General features: G+C 28.0%; 1 protein-coding gene across 1 annotated transcript; it reads left to right on the top strand.

The window, feature by feature from the left end:
- The first annotated feature begins 3,764 nt into the window (after window positions 1-3,764).
- On the top strand, window positions 3,765-20,904 carry LOC107441997 (transmembrane protein 64). The gene is made up of 3 exons (XM_016055430.3): window positions 3,765-4,777; window positions 15,493-15,654; window positions 18,728-20,904. The coding sequence occupies exons 1-3, from the start codon at window positions 4,151-4,153 to the stop codon at window positions 18,944-18,946; spliced, it is 1,008 nt and encodes a 335-aa protein (XP_015910916.1). The 5' UTR covers window positions 3,765-4,150; the 3' UTR covers window positions 18,947-20,904.
- Window positions 20,905-23,988: the final 3,084 nt, after the last annotated feature.

Genomic DNA, 23,988 nt, shown 5'->3' with positions numbered 1-23,988 from the left:
TTCGTTTTGAAAAAAAACTAATGAGAATTGCTTAAAAGTTGAATATTTAGATTTTAAAATTGATATTGTTGATAAAAAAAATTTAAATTGTTGTTTTTGATAAACGAAAGGCTTTTAATTGAAAGTTATTTTTTTCTGTAATTTTGATACTAATTAGTGCAGTAAAATTTTCAAAAATTAAGTTTTTTCTCAATTGTGATTTAAAAAAATTTGCAATAACGTTGAGTGTTTTGAGAAATAATGATTTTCCTTTTAATTACTGTAATGTTAAATTTTTGATTGTGAAAATGATTGAGAAATATTAGTTTATTATTTCTTTCTTTTAACAGGGCAAAATTAAAGTCTTGGCTGAGCAGCCCCAGTTAAGCATTATATTAATCTGTTAAGCAATCTTTACATTTCCTATCCTTTTTTTTTCTTCCTACTGTGCATTTTAATAGGGGCGTTGTTTTCTTTTACATTGAGTTAGTTTCATGAATTTGCTGTTTGACTAGTTTACTGCGAGTTTTTGTATTTTATTCTCCTGATTTTGTTTAAAATTTTTCTTCTGATTTGATTTTTGTGTTTCTTCTTTGACTTATGCATAACCTTCGGGATACTAAGAGAGCAATTTTTTGACATTTGTCTGGTTCTCTCAATAGAAAAGGTTTTGTTTTTATGGCTTCCGGAGCTGGTACCCCCTGAAGACATCGGCTTCGGTAGCCAAATTTTTATTTCTATTGTTTATTTTTTTGAAGAGTGAAGCATTCTAAAAGAAAAGAATAGTGTGGACATGGGGGATATTGCACATGGAAGAGATAGTGCTTTTTTGGGGGTTGCAGATTTAAGGTACCTAAGTAGAAGACTGACACTAAACTTCAAAATTGACAGAATTCAAGAAATTCAGTACTACTGGTAACACATCTGCTTATAGGGATTAAGTAAAACTCCAAGAAAAGAAGTACCTGAAAAATATTTGAACTAGAATCCATAACGATAACTATTTATTAAAATCTTGAAGAATGAAATGAATTTGTATAATATTTCAATGTGTAATAAGTAAACATAAATTTATAGAAAGAATAATATTTTTTAAAATTCATTGATTGTACTAAATAAACAGATCTGTAAAAATCAAGGTTTGAAAAATCCCAGCCCACCTAAGTTTTTAATCAAAAACCTGGAGTTTAATGGTTTTGGATTTTTTTTCCCAAGTACTAAATAAGAAAGCATGATTTGCTTCTTTCAAGAAAGTTAAGTATTTTGTTACTATTTATAATTTGCTTTGTTGCAATGTAAATTTATTTTTTTTTAAGTTTTAGATTGTTACGCTATTTTTATTTCTTAAGGATAAGCAGATTGTTAATAAAATATGAATCTACTCAACTGAAAGATCCTTGGATTTTAATAATAATTTCATTCAGTTAACATTGCAACTTAATATACTGTTTTTAATTCTTGTTCAATTTTTGGTTGCTTTAAAATTATTTCATGTTTTTCGCCAGAATTTTTAGTAACATTATGTATAAGTTAATTCCTAATAACTGGTTCGGTTGGAAATAATTTTGTTAAAGTTCATTATAAAAGTAAATATAACACATTTGCTGATCTAGTAGTGGAATATAAAAGCTTGTAATAATTATTTCAATGTTTTTGACGAATTTCGTTATTTACTCTTTCTTGAAAAAAACTGCAAATTTTAATTTCTCCTCTTAGTTTTGCAATTCAATTTCAATGAAATCATTAAAAAAGGAATACAGGTTAGTTTCATATGTAAACTTTTACGTCTGAATGACGTTAACTTTTAACAGTCTGAAAATGTTTGATAAAAAACCTGACCAGGGTTTGCTAAATTTACCTGGTACTTCTTTGACGAGCCCTGTTACTTGATGCAAATATATCAGTTTTAGTTCTTAAATTATAATAAAATTGTTTTTTATTTATTGATTTTTTAGAAAGGTAAATAATTTGCACTGTCACTGGAAGTCCTTAATTTTTTCAAAGAAGGTCCTTAAAAGTGCTTAATTTTTGATTTGTTAAAACAGTGGGAACCCTGAATGTGTACTTCGGTGCAATTTATATGTCTTCAATTCTGGCTAGTTTATCATTAGTCTTAACTGATTCTCAATCGTATTTTACATTTTCGAAACTGAATCAACAAGTTATCAAGATACAAAGCTGTTAATAAAACAGCTTTAAACCAGAATATTATAAAGTGGAATGCTTAATTGTATTAAAAATGTTTCTTCATAATTTTAAAAACCTTTGCTTTTCTGATGCCAAAATTTCCCTAGGAAAAAAGATGATTATCATATTGTCTAATAAAAGTTCTAAGAAAAAAGTTTAAGATAAATAATGAGCATTAAAGGGAATTAAGAGGTAATAAGTTTTGGAAATACTAGCCACATTAAAGTATGCTGTAGTTACTTTGTTTATGGCACATTAGAGCTGCACAATTTGGTTCTAGGCGACGGTTTGGTATACATCCATGAGGATGAACAGAAGACATGTCCTCACACTTTTGATCTTCTGCAGAAGGTATGGTCTTTATTAACGAAAAAAAAAATTCAACTCTTGTTAAATCCTTCTAATTTAATCTAAATAAAATACTCTTAATTTTTCAATTGCCTGAATTACAGGCAGTAACTGCCCCCAGTCATTCAACCAAAAAGAACATCCAATGAATGATAGAGGACATGAAATCTTTTATTTAATATTTTTATGAAATTATATTTTTAACTATATTATATTATATTAAATATTTGGCTTTTGTGAACACTATAGTTTTCAAATAAACAATTAACTTTATTCATTAACTTTTATTTGTTAAAGTTTTAGAGCATTAGAATGCCAAAGAAGTTAAAATTTAATAATATTTTTAAAAAAAACTACATTTGATTGGAAATAATTTTTACAATAAATTTAGTTTTTTTTATAAATGTTTATCTTTCCTAAGTTTTTATAGTTCTCTCTCTAGTGAAGTGAATACCATCGTTTTAAGGGTATTAATATAGAAATCTATTTATGCTATAGATTGACAGGTATTTTCACCCATGATATGGGCCAAACGATTAAAAAATCTAATTTTATTTTGCTATTTTTCAAAACTGTTATTTTTAAAAGATACATTTTCGCTGATTATACTAAAATTTTTCAACTTGGTTATTGAGTTAAGTAAACACAAATGGTCAATTTAAAAGCAATGAATATCATAGAATAAAACTGTAAATAATAACTGCAGTCTCCTCCCCCCCCCCAATCCCAAGAATGCGACTTTGCGAAGATAACTAAAATTGCAAAAAAAAATTAAACTAATTTTTAGTATCGAATTATATCTCTGGGACATATATCCTTTTCCTTACTCCTACAGTACAGCTTTGTTCATTCCGTTATGTTCTCCTTAGAATTCACTACAGGTTTAAAAATAAAATGTCTTGGTCAAGTTCTGAATTAACTTTATATGTAAATAACCAAGAAAAGTAACATATACTTCAACATTTTCCCTTTCCTGGTTTTTGTTTCTGGAAATTTTAATACAAGCTATAAATTAATCGGTTTTAAAAAAGTTATCAATATTCCTGATATATATTGTTCATCAGTGATCAATTATTAACATTATTCGGTATCAGTATATTAAGTACACGCAGTTTTATGAGCAGCTGACTTTCCAATAAAATAGTTTGTTAAGTATTATTTTTCACTACTCATTCGTAGTCTCCAATTTGTTCCAACAGATGGCGCGCATTTTAAAGCGCCCCTTTAATTCTGAAATTCGTGAGTGCAGAGGAGATATCACTCAACTCTTATTCCAGTAAACACGTTTTACGACGACTCTCGTGTTTTGGTTTCTAGTTTTCGTTTACTACTGCAAGTTTCCAATCGCGTTTGTTTACATACTCAGCGAAATGGATAATATTGGAGACTGCGGTATAAAAATCCAATCATTAATCTTTACAAGCATCATATTTTGAATGATCAACACTTAAAAATGTTTTATCCACAGATAGATTTTTGTGAATTAAGCTTATTTATATCAATTTTCGATGTTCCTAACTCTTAACAAAATGTGTTTATTTTTGTTGCGTTTGTGATACACCCTGAATGTGATAAAAATGCACCAAAAAAAGTATCTTACTTTTTGAATAATGCTAGTTAAAATTATTTTATTGACATGGCTATAACCTCGCCGGTGGCATTGCCTCTATTAGCTTTAGCACAACCAGCTGATAGTAATTCTGTCCCTACTCCTGGAAATGAGAAGCTATATATGAATGGAAAAACTACAGCTGGGTCTAATGTGATAATAAGAACTCGACGACGTGCTAAGTGTTTAGTCTCCAGACTATTTTCTCCAAAATTCTTGTTTTCTTGCATACCTGCATGCGCAGTATTAGCAGCTTTATCATTTTTTCTATTTCTGTGTAGAGATTATGTTAAATATGGATTATTGTGGTTAGACAATCAGGAAGAATGGGTGGTTTGTATTGTATTTATAATTTTATACACTGCAGTGTCATTTCCTATGACCTGGGGCTATGTGTTACTTAACCTAGCCTGTGGATACCACTATGGATTGATTGCTGGTACTCTAGTGACAGCTTTTGCTGCAAGTGTAGGAATTTTATCCGCTCATCTTCTTATGAAGCATTACTTTATAGGAACAATTACTGCTAAACTGTTAGGGCCTGATGTTCTCAAAGCAACAGTAGCAGCATTACAAAGTGCCCATGCTTTTAAGCTGATTGCTATTTCAAGGCTTACACCAATACCATTTGGCTTGCAAAATGCACTCTTTGCTGTAAGTATATTCTAAAATCTTTCTATATTGTGTACAGGGAAAGACTATTAAATCCAATAAAGGAGAAACAAATTAATAGTAAAATATAACCTTAATAAATTGATTATCACAGAGTCTAGGTTAGTCATCAGTTTAACTAAGCTTAAAAATATTAATTTTATTGAAAATTAATTTAATTTTAAATAAAAGATTTTTGCATATATTTTACTTTTAAAAATTGCTGTCTAATTGATCCAGTTGGATTATATTAATTTTGGACAGCACGACAAGACTATTTCATATTAATTTTGGACAGCACAATTTTGAGTAAATATGTATTAAATGAAACAAAGATAAAAAGTTGAATGGAAATTAAAGAGAGCTAATTAATAACGCCTTTTTTTATAATTTATTAAATACTTATATTTTAATTTATATACACTTACTTTTAGATGAAATGCAAAATTTTTATCAATCAATATATTTTTGTGCTTCAAAATAATGAGTATTTTATAATATATAAGATTTTTCTTATGGTAAAGTGAAAAAGTTTAATAACCCCCTTTTTTTATTTATTTTCTTCCTTAAAACTTACAGATTTTTATTCTTAGTTAATATTATTTTTTTTGGCACTATATACAGATAAAATAACGACTTTTTTTCAAGCTCTTATGAATTTATTAATGTAAGCATCAGTAATTAATTGCCCCAAAATTCCACCTCCCCAAAAATGATTTATTATTTTTATAACACAAAAAAATGAGGAATGTTATTTATTTTGTTTCTATGTCAAAGTCAAAGACTCTTTCTTTGTTTTGAAATTGTAAAGTCTCAGTGAAAGAGAGAAAGAAAATTTGACCATTGTATTTCTTTGAGTTACAGTTTCTTGATAGCTATGAAAGCTATTATGTTTCTTTTTTTTCCTTATTTATAGATGAATGGAATTGAAGAACACAAATTGTCTGTTATGTTAGAAAGTAAATATTATGGCTGATAGAAAGAAACAATTACTTTTCTTTCATTCTATTTAAATGAAAAGACTTGTTTTTCTATGCTTTGCCTACAATTTAAACACTTTGTTTACTGTTATTCATTTTCTAATCTAAAGACGTAATACTGCCGCAAAAAATAATAAAAATGTCGTTCCCTGTACTATATATCTATGTATATATATGAAATTAAAATAAATATATTTATCACTATGTTAAATTAAAATTTAAAATAGTGAATTAAAAATAAATTATTTATTTTTCGGTAGCTTTTCGTCTTTAAAATATTTCTAGGATCGAAATTTTTTTCCAATTTATTTTTCTTCCTCTTATTAAAATTAAAACCAAATATTCAGTTAGCAGTGTTTTTATTTTATTTTTTTAACGGCGACCAGCTAGTCCGTCTCTTTAAATGAGTAGAATTTCAAGTATTTCGAGGTTTATAATTATATAGTCAAAAATCAGGACGATATGTAACTATAAACTCATTCTGCGCTACTGAGGGTGGATTTAATTTTTGCCTCTTACATGTTTGCACTTTCAGATCTTGGCTGTTTTGAGAAATTTTGATGAAAATGGGCATCTTGGTGAATTTATTATTAAAATGATTCAGTACAACATATGATAACGCGTATGCTTAGTTCAATGGCACTTTTAATGGATAATAAAAGAAATTAGCAACTTTGTTATCGTTGTGTTAGCAACAAGAATGTTTTGAACAAGATGAATTTGCTAGCCAATTAATTTAATTTGTAAGGATTTTTCCCCCACTAAAACGAAACAAACTTCAACTGTTATAGATTTATTCAAGTTAAAAGAAAGCACAGATCTCAAACAGTAAAATTAAAAGAAATAATAATTTTCCTTATTGGCACTGTTAAAGAGCTAAAAGACAGCATAACCAAATAAAAGAGTATTTACGTTAGAAAGTTAAAATCAGTCTTCGCATTCACCCAGTGGCAGAATTTTTTCCATCTTTTGGCAACAATTCTATCTAGTACTAATATCTTTCTGAAATACATTTTTAATAGAAGCAAATATGTATGTTTCTAATTTAAAGTAACAGAAGCGCTTTCTGTTTACAAAAAAAGGCCTTTAAGTACAGAATAGAACAGTATATAATTTTTTAATTATAAATGTAAGAATTATTTTTAAAAATCTAAATATAAAAGAATACGTATTCTAATATTGGCGATATTCTCCTGTTCTAAAAAATATTTGTATAGTTAACCTTTTTAAATTTTTGCTATTCGGAAGTTACTTTTTATAATATAAATATGAAATTCTAGCTAAAGAAACTCATTGCGGAATTTTTTTATTCTCAAAAGAAAGTAGGAAAAAAGGAAGGTAGGATTCCACCTCCGATATGCGAGAAAGATATTATTTGAATATAATTCTGCAGAAAGGGGAAAAAAAATTCTGCAGAAAAAAATATTTCGAAAAATTCTGCGAATAAAAAAACCAAAACTTCTTTGCCTTCCAAATAAAAAATCTTTCTGCAAGAACTCTGTAATATTCTGCGACTATGTCGCCGTCTCGCCACCATTATGCCACGGGGCGCATTCATATGACATGTTAAATTGGTTTTGGTAATTAATATAAACTTGTTGATTACCAATCAGTTTTATTAAATATTTTTAGCCTAGACGAAATGTTTATTTTTTTTCTGTGAATTTTTTTTTAGATTTTAGATCCAGAATTTGAGACCTAACTTTTCTAGGCCTTTAATGATTATATAGAACACGAACAGGTAATTTAAGTACGTTTAATGCATTAAACCAAACCACCGTCTCCGTTAAAAATTATGATTATTCTTATAAATTCTATGATATTTTCTTTTAAATCATAATAATATATAGTTAGATAATTAAAATGTTGTGTTTACAAATTAATATTAAGTAATATTGATGTTTGGCGGCAAAATAATTTTCTTTTATAGTTTAATAAATTTAAATGTCTTAAAATTGAAATGCCACTTTTACAAATAAGAATAAGCCTTTTACGTTAGAATAATGTTTTTTAAAATTACCTGTGGCTGTTATATATAGCAATTCTTTAATTTTTGATTACTTATGTCATAATCTATAGCTATATTATAAAGTAAAACCATGCAAGTCCTTTCTTCTTACGTTTTATCACTTTCTTCATAAATCTTATACTTTTTTTCAGAGCTGCATTCTATCATTGTTGATACATACTTATAAATTTTTTTAAATATCTTTCCTCCCATTTTAAATTTATCCTTGTATATAAATTAATTTTTTTTAAAAATATCTTGTTACATTTGAACAAATGTTTAATAATATTAAATTTGGGCTCAACGACCTGAATAGAATTGAGATTTAAATTAATATAGCTTTTAAAAAGAACAACACAACACCACTTTGTATGTCAGTTTTGAATAACGCTCTATTTTTTTTTCTTTTGTCCCAATTCTTTTTCACAATGTTAATTTCCTCTTCTAAAACTCATGTCTTACAAAATATTACAGGTATAGCCGAAAAATTGTTTAAGTAAAAAGTTTGATCTGCATTTTGTTGTTTGCGGAAATGAGGGGGCAAATTTTCAAATTTAGGGGGATCTCCCCATCAGTTTTGTGCGGGGGTGGGCACACCTGGCATAATACAAACTTTTTATTTTCACTTCTTACATTTTCGCATCGATAAGCTCTTCCTCATCTTTAAACATCGAATTCAGCAGTACTAAAAGTGAATTCGAACATTTCAGTTAGCTGAAATTGAAGGTAGAATATTTGTTTGTGATTATAAATTAATTCCATGCCGACCGGCCTGTGTAGGGGTTAGGGAACTACCCTTGCATCTGAAAGGTCCTGGGTTCGAATCCCGGGCGAGGCATGGATGCTCCTTCCTTCTCTGTACTATCTGTCCTTACTATGGGAGCAACGTTGGCCCACCTAATATGGTACCCCTGAAAGAGTGGCCAACAAAGCTGCCCTTCAGATGCCTGTATGACGTAAGTCATTCACCAGGTGGGCATTGGGAAAAAAAAATAATAAAATAAAAAATAAATTAATTCCATTATGTTCATATAAGTGCACATATTTTTTTAGTTACTGTTTTAGCGCAAAAGGCAGAAATATAAATACTTAACTAACATAGTAAAAATTATTCTTTTTTATCAATATTTTTTTTTATTCGTTTTGTTTAAACATTGTTAAAATAAAATAAAAAAAATCTGAAAGGTCTTTAAATCTTAATTTTTTTCGTCTGCACCATTAATAGCACCTGCGCATTTAATAGCACCATTCCAGACAAAATATACATATAATGATCCATTATGCGATCAATTTGGACTAATGGTCTGGGTCTTTGATCCGAAAATTACCCCAATCCATAGCATTGACTTTATCATGTTTGTCAATAGGAATTTGATATATTTTTCTATTCTTATTATTGATTCATATTATTGATTATTTTTTTATTCATATTGATGACGAAATACTCAAAATAGATGAAGAATCTTATTTAGCATTATTTCCTGTTCTTGTTGAACATCAAATATACTTTTTGGCAATACTCTTGAGTAAATTAAATTTGTATTTAATAGGAAAGCATACTTTTTTACAATTCTCAACATTCCAGTTCAAGCAATCTAATAAAAACTTTAGTCTAGTCATCTATTAACTAATTAATAGCTTCGTCACACACATCGTCCATGCAATCCAACATCATGTAAACGTCTTGTAGCAGTACTGCGACCAATATTCGCAATATTTTCTTTGTATAACTCCAGGGCAATTCGAGTTGCAATTTTCTTGATGTTCTACGTATAAATTCACTTTTAACTATGCAGCTTTCTTACTGCTTTTCTTGATCAGCCACTTTTAGGTTTACTTTTTAAACTATAGTCACTTCAATTATTAATAACTAGGCCATTTACAATTCACTTTCCAAATAATAATAAAGACGAAATTTGACTGAATAAGAACGAATGTTATATTATTTAAATTTGGTTATAATAATAAGTAAAATTAAAATTATTTGCATTTCTTTTCTTTAAAGACCTAAAAACCGAGAAAAGTTAGAAAAAATATGTGCTTCGGAGACTTTTGTACATTACTGTATAGTAAGTCATGAATTAAAAATTAAAGCGAGGATCAAAATTATCAACTTCCTCTTTTAAAAGCAATTATAATTTGGAATCTTCTTATTGCAAAATTTCATGACCCATTGGATCTTACTATTGTTTTTAATTTTCTCTGATGATTCAAAGATTGGCTACACATATGGAAGCATCAGTTAAGAACCACTGGATTTTAAAAAAAATTTTTCACAGAATTAAAATAATTGAGTAAACAAAAATTTAATTTTTTTATTGGACTATTAAAATTACAACTTTACTTGTAATTTTGTTTAAATGAAATTTTCACTTTTAATGCTGTCGATGAATTATTTTTAAAAGCTAACTATGGTATAACGCAAACATTTACAACCTTTTTTAGCGCATCGTCCAATTTGGAAAATAAACAATTTTTAACACCTTTCTTAAAACAAGTTATCTCTGTTCAAGTTAGCAATTATAAATGCGTTCATCACCGAACTCTGTTTTTTTTTTTTAAAAAATTATTATTATTATAATGATTTTGATGTAACCCACTGAACATACCGTAACTCTTTTAGAAGTTTTCTGTCCGCTTTAAAAATTTATCGAAAAATAAAAATATTTTTTTCTAATATTGTGTTTAATTTTCTTTTAATGTTCACAATACACCATAAATCTTCATATTAGTATAATGCAATACAGAGCTTAGAGTATACCTATTTAATACTGTATTTATTGAGTATTTAAATATAAATGTTTGTTTCGTTCTCCGAAAACACACTAATTTAGATGAAACAATGCTTATAAGTTTAACAAGAACTGAGTGACGGTATAATGTTTTTTTGGGTTACGTTTTGTTATGTTCTTAATAAAAACTAATTTGTTTTTCTAAAATGGTTTAAAATATTTTATTTAATATATCTAACCCTAAAACCATAGCTATTTTTTTTTATTTATTCGAGGAAAGATTTATTTGTATCTGGCATTTATCTCAACCAATTATAATGGATTTCACTGAGTTATGTCAATGATAATAAATCAAATTGAATAAATATTTTAAAACGGTAGATAATAAACTCAAAACATACTGAAATTTGTACGAAGGGTATGCATTATACTTTTCAAACGTAATCAGCGATTTTTAAATGTTCTTAAGCATGCAAAATTATTTTACAGTTGATTTATTATTATTATTATTGTGATTACTGTGCCTGATTTATTTTTCAAAATCAGTTAGTCGAGTTTTAAAACTATAACTACATGGGATTATATTTGCATTTAATTTGTGAGATGTTTGCATGAATAAACATTAAATGAATCTAATATGAAAAACACGCAAATATTCCAAACAAGAAAAATAGCACTATATATTATACATATATAATAAATAAATAATGAAAATAATTGCTTGGATGATTTTATTGATCAGTGTAATATTTTTGTTGCAAACATACAAAATAACTTTGTAGCTTCAATAAAAGTTTAAGGTCCTTCGTTTTTGTCTTAAATTAGTATGTTAAGAGAGTAATTTTGTTCTTAAAAAAATCATTAGAAGTAAAAAAAAAATAGGGCAGGTGGAAGCAAATGGCAGCTTAGGACATTACTCTCGTCAGCCCTCAAATACAGTGTTGTGCCCCGTTATTCAGATATCTAATTGCAGGAAGAAGAAGAAAAAAAATTCTTCACGGTACTTTCCGTCAACTTATTTCAAATGAAACGTTTCGTGACGTTAAAGCTTTAGTTTTATCTAATGGCTTTAGTTTTATTCTATCTAATTACGGCTGTTTCCATGGTAATTTTTATTTTAATAGTGATATTATATTAAAGATAAGAAGACAAAGACTTTTTAAAGGAATTTTTTACTTGTTAAGCATTGTTTTTTACTTGTTATCTCTTTTCGCCACATGAATTTGCGAGAAGTTTTTATAATTTTTAAAATTGTATATAACTGAATACTTATATTCTAATGTGAACTTAGCGATTGTCTTTTAATTTATAATCACAATTCTTTGAACAAGCGAAATGAAGGTTTTAGTAATAGAAGCCACCAGAATGACATCACATTTATAACATTATATTAGAGATGTTATGCCACTATCACCAATTTTTTTTTAAATCTCCTATACATGTCTTAATGAAAATAAAATGTTATTGTTTGTGATTTGGTTTTTTTTTCCTTGCAGAATTGTTATAACAGTTAACATTGTTGATGAAAAGACTAAAAAAATATATCCGTTATAGTTATGAGCCTCGTGTTTTTTGTCATTTGTTTTAACTAGATAGGGCATGATTTGCAATTTTTTTATGATCATGGAACTATCATACATTCTCCCATTTTAAGAGGAAATTTTTCTTAAATGTTTAAAGTGGTAGTAAATTCCATGACAGATAAATTTAGATCTTATGAATCCAGAACGGTTTGAGCTATCGTCCTGAAATTCGGAAAGTGGGTGAAAGAGGCAGTTTAAACCCTCGATCCTAAAAATTATTCGAAGTTTTCGATTTGATCAAACAGGAAATACGTTTGAAAAGTGGAATTTTCTCAATGACTTTACATTAACCACTGTTTTATGTTAAACTATAGACGATTCTGTTTTTACAAATATTTTAAATATAACATCAGTGATGTTTGGTAGCTCATAGCTCTATTTAATAGAAAAAACAGTTTATTGCACCTTATTTAATATTTAATTATTTTTATTCGTTATTTCGTACAAGCTCAATTAATAACGTGAACGTGGTCGCATATGCAAAGTATACATGCATACTCAATATCCCTAAAGTTTTCTGAAACAATGTTTTTAATTTGTTTATCGTTACGCATTTGAAATGTGTTTTTACAAAAACAAATAATTTAAAATCAACGGTAATGGAATTAAAAATATAAATAAGTTATGTATTAAGAGGAAGGTAATAGACAAAAGGTACTTATTCGATTCGGAGAATCGTAAAAAATCGCAATGCTATTATTGACACCAATGGTGCTTAATTAATTTTGGTTTTAGGTTTTGATAGTATTGTGGTCATAGATGCTATTTTTATAGGTACCAAATATATTAATAAATGTATTAATTATTGGTACCAATGTAGCTAATATAGGTACTGTAGTAGTAGATTTTTTATGGCCTCTCAAAAGAGATAAGCACCGAAAAAAATTCTTGATTGTGCTGAATTTTGGCTATTAAGAGTTATTCTTGAGCATTACGCTGAATGAATATCGTTAATCTTATTTTGATGGAACGGACTTCTAAAAACGTATTTTGCTTAATCTAATAACGTAAAGCCATCGGGAAGGGCAACAAAGTAATAGTGAATAAAGACACTTGGAATTATCTTATCTATTCATCTATTATGCCAGTATACCTTTTAGTTTTGTGCATGATTTTGTAGCTCCGATTAATATCGATTTAATATTTATTTACTTTTTACCCAGTGTGAAGAACAAGTACTCAGCTAGTATGCAATAAAAACAACTGATAATTTTGATGAGAATTTTGAGAAACTTGTAAAATAAACAAAGTCTCTATAATTGTTATTTCGCTACCGCTTTAAATATTGTAAAGAGCTAGGACTATAGGCTGGCACTTTTGTACCAAACTGTAACAGTTTATTAACTTCTTTGACATATTGACACTGGTTACGGCTCTACCACCGATTGTGTGAGAAGATGTTTATGCTTCAATGTATTATGTGCATCATGTGTTTCGCTGTATTATTGGAGCGATAATGAATACTTTTACAGTTATATGCATTGCGACTAAAAATAAATTTACCTGGATGTGGCTCATTTTCTTAGGGGAAAAAAAAAGAAAATGAATAAAGAATCTTTTTTATCCACAAAAAAATGTTGAAATCTGAAACGGATTTGCTCTTTGCTTGGTTAGTTAAGGAGAACGTAGCTTTCTTCGATCTGTTTGTAAATCATTAAAATGTTCTTACGCTCAAAATGCTTTCAATTAAAGCATTCATTCCCTTATTCAAATAGTAAAGTTTTCTTCTAATCTTTATAGCAGGTTGCGTGATCTTTAGTTTAAAAAAATAGCTATTGTGATGTCACCTTTGTAAAATGTTTGATACTTATTATCTAAATGTGTATTTGTTTTTAGATGTTTTAAAGATAATTGGACGCATTCAAATATAATCCATAGATGAATTTAAAGTACAAGTTAATAATCCCCATTAGGAGATAGAAATATATATTTTCGAGCAGGACTTTTTGAGGCTCTAAACCTTGATTAAACTATCACATCACTGGGACTAGCTGCTTTGTTGGCTAAATTTTTATAGGTTTATCCTGTTCTCCTCGTGTCAACCATTATAGCTTCGAAATCATTCGGTTTTGTTTCTTTTCGTAAAAGGGAATTTTTCTCAAAGAGGCAAATAGCATTCGATTTATTTTATTTCATCATTGTCGATGGACTGATTATTTTAGAAGTATATTTGAGACAATATAAGTTTATCTCCTTATCCTGCTATAGGTCTTACACATAATGTGAAACATTAAAGGGAATGTTGCTCAAGTTAAGTATCGCTGCAAGTTAGTTTTCACGGTGTTTCTGAGGTTCCATAGACACTTTTGGAGACACTGTCTCACATTAGTTTAGTTCAAAGTGACCGAAACCATAGTAAAAATTTAAATAATGATATAATAGTAATGTATTCCATAACATTATTGTGAAATTTAATTCGATTGCCTGGATTGTTTTGAAATTAATTTATTTTTAAGTTTATGCTGTTTTATTATTCAATTTCCCCATAACTGACCCCCTTTTTTTTCATCTCAAAATCAACGCGAAATTGGGCAACTCACCAGGAATTCCTCCCATTTCTCCAAATGGTCGTTTCGTTGCTGCTTGATTATATCTAATCCGCATTCGCGTTACATTGAGAGTGATAGTACGAAATTTTTCCGCATTTACTCTAGCGGCGATAGGGGTTATTGGATGGTTTTTCTTTTAGAAAGTTTTTCTTCCCCTGTAGAACATTTTATTTAAGAATGAAAATACAAACGTGCTTAAATAAATTATTAATTTTAAAAGTAAAACTTTATGATGATGTTTCCTATTTTCCTAATTTATTTATCCATTTTAAATTTTTTCTAAAGATGGCCAAGAAGTTTTTACTGTACTTTTAATTTAGAAACTTTTAGAATGCGATATTAGTCTTTAATCTAGAAAATAGTGTGGCTACAAAAATCTTCGATATAAGAATGAACAATTTACTAAAAATATTTTCATTATTGAAAAAAAAAATTTTTATTATGAAGGTATATTTTAAAAATGTTCCTTAAAACGATTTTTTTTTGTCGCGTAATTTGTTAAGTAAAAAATCTTAATTTTTATTTTGAAATGTTTTTTTCATAAAAATGTGAATGTTGCAAAACTCTGATTCCGAGAAAAGTATTAAGGTGACGCCTTAATTATTGTAAAAAGAATTTTTTCTATGACTTTCAGCGACACAAACTTAGCGCAGATTCTTAGTTATATATTTTATGTTATCTGCAAATGTAAACCAAGATTTAAAATTACATAGCGAATTGATTGCGGGCTTTGACTCAACAGTTATCCACCAATTCTTCAATTAGCTCCTTTTTTTATTCTTGAGTAATTTTATTAAATCATTAATACTCACCTTTTAATTTTTAATACATTTGTAATGCTAAATAGATTTTTATTTAATATTTAGATCAGTCCAGTCTGCATATGGAGGTATGTTGGAGCTTCAGCTTTGGGTCTCTTTCCGACCCAGCTCATCAGTGTTTATCTTGGCACGACTGTCCGATCCATGGAAGAAGTTTTAGTAGATGAAAACACCGCTACTGTAGGCTATGGAGTTCTTATTCTGCAGGTATGCATTTACATATCTTTGATCTGCGAGCTGATAATGGTATTACTTGTATTAACTCGTGTCTCAAAGATTAACTTTTCGAATAAATCATGTGCAGGAAAATATAAGGAGATAGAAATGTACAGTTTGTTGCATTCTCAGGTTGGTCAAAAGAATAAGAAAATTATGGAGAACAGGGAAAAGTCGAGGAATTTTACCAACATTTGGGAAATGTCAAGGAATGTCTTGAAACATTTGGGAAATGTCAAGGAATTTAACTAAAATACACAAAAAGTCTCAGAAAGGAATAAATTTATTTGAGGTATCTGAAAGTGGAATATTTACTAAAAAAATTATTCTATAATTTTAATTTGAAGAATAAAGTATAATTTAAAAATTTATAATAAAATCTGTGCCATGAGTTACGAAGATCAGCGAAATTCGATGAAATCAGACTTAAAAAATCAGGGAATTTTCTTTCTGAGTGTTCGTAACCACCCGGGCTCTGCTTACTGCTTAGATCGATAGTTTTTATTTTCATCGAGTTTGAAGTTAGTTAAAAAAATTTTTAACAGATCGTGTTGCAGGGAAAACTATGAAACAACGGTGGCTCTGCTTACTGCTTAGATCGCTTGTTTTTATTTTCATCGAGTTTAAAGTTAGTTAAAAATTTTTTTAACAGATCGTGTTGCAGGGAAAACTATAAAACAACGGTTTTAAAATTACCATCAATTACAGTTTTAACGTTTGAGGGCATGATTAACATATAGCCGTGCAAATACTTCAGTTGAAATGATCTCACATGCCACAGAAAACATTGTATTCTGTTTGTTTCCAATCAACAGTACCATTTGTTGATGAATTTAGTAGTTAATTTAAAAATTCGACGAGGAAAAGGTTAAATCTCCTTTCCTAAGCAAAACTTAGAAGTCGTAAATTTCAATCTCCTCTAGTTTTTGTTTAATTGATTTTTGAAAATCATCTCATAATTTTTTGACATTGGATAAACAATACAACCAAACTGTACAATAGAGACGGTATCTTAATCTTTTTTTTTGGGAGGGGGAGTGGTTGTCTTAGCTACTCTACGAAATGGGGTATTAAAAATTTAGATTTTTTCTTTAGCGTTTTATTTAAAAATCAATGAAGCTAATATTGACTGATTGAAAAAAAAGGTTAAAACTTTTAAAAATTAAATTCTGTTCATCTATGAACTTAATGCATTTGAAATTAATAAACTAAAACTGTTCTTACTCTTTTGTTACGAATTGAAAATTAGAATCTGACGATTAGTTATTTTAATATTGTTTCATCCCTACCATAACTATAATAGCGGTGAAATAATATTAAAATGGTAATTCTGTTAATGGTATTTTTAATGCATTTGTAATATTAAAATGTTAAGTTCTGTTAATGGTATTTTCATCCTTGGGAAGAATTTCACTAAGTTTAATTTTAGATGTACCCTTTTGGGGTTTTTATTATCAAAGTAAGTTAATGAAATCTCCAGAGCAAAAACATTTTCTTTCAAATGTTTCTCTATCTTGTTTTTAAATATTATCAGTAAAAGAAATGCGTATTAAAAAGTAACTAGCATATAATGCTCGTTTTTTATTTTTTCTATTGCAAAAAACATTATGGAGTTTTTTAAGGCGTTGCTTGGTTACAATAAGAAAATATCAAAATTATTTTAGTTTAATTTTTGATTCTTGAAAATAATACTTTTGTATGTCTTAAACAGTTTTAAAATTATGAATAGTTAACCAAAAAAGATACAGGACAGAATTATAAAAACGCGTCTACATTAAAAATCATTTTTTCATATTTCTCAAGAAAAATATAGAACAGGGGTTTCCAACTTACATGCGGCCGGGGGCCGCATTTAAAAACACCAGTCAAATGGCAGGCCTCAACTTTGTCAAACTTTTATATAAGACTCTTTTATGTTTGAAGGAAACCTTGAATAGTACTGTCAAATTTTTATCGAGTTGTACAAAACAAAAGTATTGAATTACAAATTAAAATAAGAAATATATTTAAAAAAAATATTTGATTGCATATTAAAAAATTCTGGCTACAAAATTTTCAAATGTAAATAATTTCGTCCAAAATGAGTGGTTTCAAAAAGTTACATCGGAGAATATCTTCGAGAAAATTTCTGATACACACATGCTAAAATTATATTCACAAAAAACAAAAAAAAACGAAATAAAAAAGAGCAACATACACGATTATTTTTGTATTTGAATAAATATTTTCTTGGATGCAAAACTTGAGAAAAAATTTTTTTTGCACCGTTGACAAGTTAAATTTCACAGAAACGAAGAAATGAGTTTTTTTCCCTTCTTTTTTTAAAGAAAGAAAAGTATTTTAATCCCATATAGATTTTTTACGAAAATTGTCCGCAGAAAAATGACAACTAATATATTATAGTTCGCGGGCCATAAAAAAGGTTCGCGAGCCGTATGCGGCCCGCCAGTTGGTAACCACTGATGTGGAATTATTTTTATTTAAATTTTATAAGTGTTTAAGCCGTGAGATTCTTATACACATATCAATGAAGTTTAAAGCTTTTACCGGCAATAAATTACGATGGGAAAATTTTTTTTGAGCACTCTATGCCAAGAAATATAGCTATAAGATTGTAACCAATTACTTATGAAAGATTATTACTTATATAAGATTGTCATATGAAATAACTGCTTAAAATTTCGTAAACCTAACTTAAATATTTATAAAAATATGAACATAAAAAAAACGAACTTTTTTACCTTACGTTTTTTTACTATACTTACTGTTTTTTTACTACAATATACAAGAAAATTAAAATTTTTAGAAGAATTGTTAATAAAAATATTTTAAAGTTTGAAAAAAAAAATCGTTAAAAGATATGAGTTCGAAATTGAAGGAGTGGGGATTGTTTCCAATCACTTTTGCTTTATATTTTGGTAACTAGAAAACTTGACGAGGCTTGAGTTAGAGAACTGTTGGCCATTTCCAGCGTATTTAATTTACAAGCAAGCCTTTTGTTTTTAAGTAATTTCAATTATTAATATATTTATTATATTAATGAATTATTCTCATTTTTAACTAGGTTGTTCTTAGTATTGCCTTACTGACTTATATTTTGCGGCGGGCCAGACAAGAACTACGGAAATCTGTGAAAGGAGACCTTGAAGAAATAATTGTTGGAAATAAGAGTTCTATTTCTGATTTGAATTCAGATTTTAATTTCAACTATATTCGCAAAACGTTGCCTTATTCGTGTAATGGAAACCAATCGTCTCGCCTTTGTCTTTTACACCGAATATAATGCTGCCTTCAACATGTAGTGTGCCATAATGCTTATGGAATATTTATATTATATATAGTGAGATAGTCTTAAGAATTGAATGTATATTTTTATATTAAGAGATTATAGTTGTGAATTTTTACATATTTATTACTGTTGAACTTTGAAGTCTTTCTGTGTGAGGCAATTCACTGGAAAGAATTCCTGAGCTTTCCTTCTTTGAATTGTAATACACTATTTAAAGGTTGTTTGAAGTTAGATGTACTGTTGATGTAAATGAAGAGTTTAAAAAAATATTATTAGAAAGATTTTTTTAAAACCTATATTGTACTAAGTTCATTAATTGACTCTATGAGTATTTAGCTCTCTATTTTTAAAAATTCATGTCGAGTCTTATTTTTCTTTTAATACGTATGAAAAATATAATTTAGTACTACTTCATAATTTTTGATGGACGGTTAAATGTATGACATTTAAGTAGTTTATCCGCTTTATATTTTAAACTCAGCTTAGACTGACTTCGTTTGACAAGCACTCCTTTGGATTGGGTAATAGCTTTAATAACAAATTTAACTTTGATTTTTACATTGACACTTTCTGGTTAATAATATTGCTTAAAACTATATAATATAAATAAACTTATTTCTGTAACAGTCGATTCCAAACTCAGTTAAAGGTAAAACCTGCTTGTTTTCTTGGAATGTTGTCAATTTTCGCTTCAAACTACTTCAAACTTTCTGAGCGTTCGTTCAAATTACTTTAAAGTTATGTTATCTACAAATTGTCCTAAAATTTGTTCAAGATGTAATTCTGATTTTAAAAAAAACAGGTTTTTTAATTGAAAAGTGTGATTTTTTTTCATTGATTCACTATGTATTATACGGTATAGGGTTATGTTAAGAACATCATATTTGACAATAGGGGTTGGTTTTTTGCTGTCCCATACGCACTCTTTCGTCAAAATTTTCAATCACTTTGTATAAATGTTCTAAATTTCGCCACTCAGTTTCATCTTTCCAAAGCTAGGATAATCGTGGTATAACCTTGAAATACAACCCCAAAAAATAGTTAAACAAGCGTTAAATTGCATCATCTGGACAGCTAATTTTGGTCACCAAGAAGAGGAGAGAAAAAAAAAAGAAAAAAAAAACGCTTTCTGAAAATGGTACGACGGTGCTCTAAATATTGCTTAAGAATAAAAAAGCACTGTTGTAGTTTCGTGTAGCGCTTCATTTCTAATAGCCCGTAACTTTTAACTACCAATCTTTTTTTTTTTCATTGTTCCTAACATTTTTGAAGTTCTAATGGCACGAAATTCAAATCTTGCGAGAATGTAGGGACATCCTAGAGAAGGATTTAGCAATAGACGAAATCAGGATGATTTTCCGTTTCCAGTTTCGTCGCAAGGAGGGAAAAATTCGACCCAAATGCATAAAAGTAAAATTTCTATGCATTTTTGCTTTATGACGAAATTGCTTTTTATGGAGTTAGTGATTTTGTAATGTGACGTAATAATATTTTTCCTTACATTTTTTTTCTAAGATAATCATGAATTCGTATGGTCTGAGAACGAAACTAGATCTTCTTCCATGATGCTAATTGATTAACAAGCTATGTTTTTAAAATTAATAAATATTTTCTCCCTTTATATTGTTTTTAAAATGATAATTCTTTCTTTTTCCTAAATTTCTAACATCGTGCATGTTATTTTTCTTTATAAGTTGTAAGATTTCAGATTTAGTTGGAGAAAGAAAATAAATATTTTTTTTTCCTTTGTTCTTTCTGTACACTTGTATTGATTACCGTTGAGCGTTTGTTTTTCCACCAATGTTATATTACCTAGGAAAGCAATTCATATTTTTATGACATATTAAATGCATCTTTTACTGTGGGTCCAGCTGCAATTACTTATACATAGCGAAATTCCTATCCAGCTGTATTTCACGTTTTACGTATTAAAGTTACATTCTTATTTTGGCGATGTTTTTTTTTCTTTCTAGAATTAAAATAATGCATCTGTATTTGCTTATTATTCTCTTCGTTCTGAAAAACAATCTATTAACTTTTACTTCAATAGGAATTATTAATCGGCCAGAAATGTTCAGTGGAACTTCTCTAAAATTGTGATGGAATAATGTAAAATTATTTTAACTTTTACTTCAATAGGAATTATTAATCTACCAGAAATGTTCAGTGGAACTTCTCTAAAATTGTGATGGAATAATGTAAAATTATTTTAACTTTTACTTCAATAGGAATTATTAATCGACCAGAAATGTTCAGTGGAACTTTTCTAAAATTGTCATGGAATAATGTAAAATTATTTCGTTTCATAAGTTTCTTATGGTTGTATGTTTTCACGAAGTCTTAATGCGTTTTTTGTTTTTGAGCTTTAAAAAGTTATCAAAAATGCAGTTACTTTGATGGTCAAGGACACAGATGTTTTATTTTATTTCATAGTTTGATTCGGTATTAACCTATTATTCTTTTTGTTCTGAAAAGCAATCTATAAACTTTCATCTTGAGTAGGAAATATGAACTGCCTTAAAACTTTCCAAAAATTGTTTCGTATGAATGCTGAATTCTACATAGCGTGAATGCATTTAATGAATTTCGAAGGTAATCAAAAATACAGTTACTTAAACGGTCAAGGACACCAATGTTTAATTTTTTTAATAGTTTGATAAAAAGCGCGCACTTCTTATCTTGCTGCAGTTTTAATCTTGATTTAAACTTTACGCTAATATTTAACGACAATCAAATTAATTTGTATGATTAGATATCGAAATTGTTTAGAAAAAGTAGAAGGTTGTCGTAAATAGAACTAAAAAAACTCGTATGTATAAAAAAAATGCACATTGTCATTTAATCATTTTATTTTCTTGTCGCTTAAAAATGCAGGAATTATTGAAACTAAATGTTTTGTGGTATATTTTTGTTTTTGTCAACGCGTTTTTGTAGAAATAGCTATTGAAATTGTTAACTTTCGTTGAAGATATTTGTGTATGATAGCGTTTTTTTTTTTATTAGTTAATGACAAAATAAAATGAAAATAAAGTTCGTTTTCTGTTGGTTTAGTTTTAGCACATGCATGTTTCAGGGTTTATTATAAACTATTTATTTGTTTTTGTATTTAGGTTTCTGTAATTTATTAGCAAAGTTACAATTATATGAAATATTTCACTGCTGCAGGTATTTTTTAAACAACTATTTTGAACAAATTTTATTATTCTTTTATAATTATTTTGAGAAATAGCATATTTAGAATTTTTTTTAATCTATCTAGTTCTTTTTCGCTACATTGCAGTTTCTACTTTTCTAAATTTTCTAGTGAGTTGCATGAGGTTTAAGATCATATACGATGAAAATTGTTGTCAGAGTTTAGGATTAATAAATATGCTGTTTTGAGACATTTTATTTTTCTTTTCATTTAAAAAAAAGTTTAAGTGTAATGTGAGTTACAAATAACCGGATTCCACAAGTGTCTTACAAAGTAATTTCAAAACACAATTTACAAAGTAGTTCTGCTATTATTTTTCAATAATGTTCTTAATTCATAGAAATTTTTTAAGTTTTTTAGTTTCAATACTCTTTATTTTACTACAACGTGGAGGCACATATGTTTAGGGTATAACTGAACCCATTACTTTTACTTAATGTTTGGACAAAATAACGTTTTCATTGTTTAATTTTTTTCTTTTGTTTGTTTTATTTATACCAATAAAATGGTCGAAATGTTTCTTATCTGATGAAATTCTAAATATCATTTGGCATACCGGATGCTAAAAGAATTTTTATTCGCCACACTAAACGATTATTCGGCTTGTAACTGGCACGGAAATAGAAAACGTATGTATACCTTCATTAAAAAACAAAAGTTGTTCGAAATAATTTTTTTTTCCGGAACTTTTCTTTTATCGTATCCCTCACCCAGCCCTCATCCGGATGGAAGAAAAGGCCATTTCAGAATGCAACCTGCGTTTCTAACTTATGCACGGTTACCAGGTGAAGGTCACACGGAGGGCGAAAACACCATTCGAGTCTGAGAGAGAAGTTACCTATATAAAGAAAGAAATAAAAAAGTCCACTTAACTTTATAGGAAAGTATTCTCGTTTTCGCCCTAACGAAATATTTTTCAATGTCAAATATTTCATCAAAACACGACAGTGAAAAGTTAAGTATTACTTCCACTTTAACTGTTACTTTTGTTATCGTTTGTTTGACACAGATAATCAAACGATTTTAATAAGTATTGTTATATAACAACACTGCTTTTTCAAAACAAAATAAAATTTAATTTCTTCATTAATTTTTTTTAAAATTGTTAACCTGTTTTTCGTTTTTCTTTTAATAATAAGTTTTCCTTAATCAATTATAACATTTAACTTCATTTATTTGAATTTGGTTTCTGAAGATATGTTTTTTTTTTGTTAGAAATTTGTTTAAGGACTTGAAATGGACCTATATAATTTTCTTTCAATATCATCTTTTTTAATTTAATTGGTCATTTAACCTTTTTACACGAATTTCTCTTTACACTGATTACCTAAAGATACAACTTATGGGTTAAACTTTGGCGATGTTTAACAGATTCTCTTTATTTAGTTGAGTTCATATTATAAGATTTTAATACAATTTAAAGCTAGCAATTTATTTGAGTTCTGCATTTCAAAGTTTCAATAATTGTGAAACAATGGCTAATGTTTTTTTTTTAATATGAAGTTCATGTTCGACATTTTTCTAATATTTCGAATGTATGAAATTTAAAGAAACCTTCAGAGATTTAGATTACATATTTTAGTACTTTTTAATAATCACAGCACTAAAGATCTCAATTGAAAAGCATAGTGGAAGATGTTATGTGATATTTTAGCAAGTCTTATATTTATTTTTTTATTAGTTTAAGAAGGAATTAAACATCAATGAACTGCTTGCAAAACATTTTCTTTTATCCCTTGAAAACCTTCTTTTTTTGAAAACTTAACAAAAGAAATTAAATAACATGTTCTTTAATACGGTATTTAAATATGTTCTTTTGTTGCGTCTTATATTAGCAAATCAA

This window comes from Parasteatoda tepidariorum, chromosome 1 (assembly GCF_043381705.1).
Source record: "Parasteatoda tepidariorum isolate YZ-2023 chromosome 1, CAS_Ptep_4.0, whole genome shotgun sequence".
NCBI lineage: Eukaryota > Metazoa > Arthropoda > Arachnida > Araneae > Theridiidae > Parasteatoda > Parasteatoda tepidariorum.
The sequence above is the reverse complement of the archived record's forward strand: the minus strand, read 5'-3'. Positions and strand labels throughout refer to the sequence as shown.

Bases quoted from the DNA above. Each gene is read 5' to 3' on its own strand.
- LOC107441997 (XM_016055430.3), top strand. From the start codon at position 4,151: ATGGCTATAACCTCGCCGGTGGCATTGCCTCTATTAGCTTTAGCACAA. The intron at 4,778-15,492 runs GTAAGTATATTC...TTTAATATTTAG, and splicing joins TGCAAAATGCACTCTTTGCT to ATCAGTCCAGTCTGCATATG. The intron at 15,655-18,727 runs GTATGCATTTAC...ATTTTTAACTAG, and splicing joins ATGGAGTTCTTATTCTGCAG to GTTGTTCTTAGTATTGCCTT.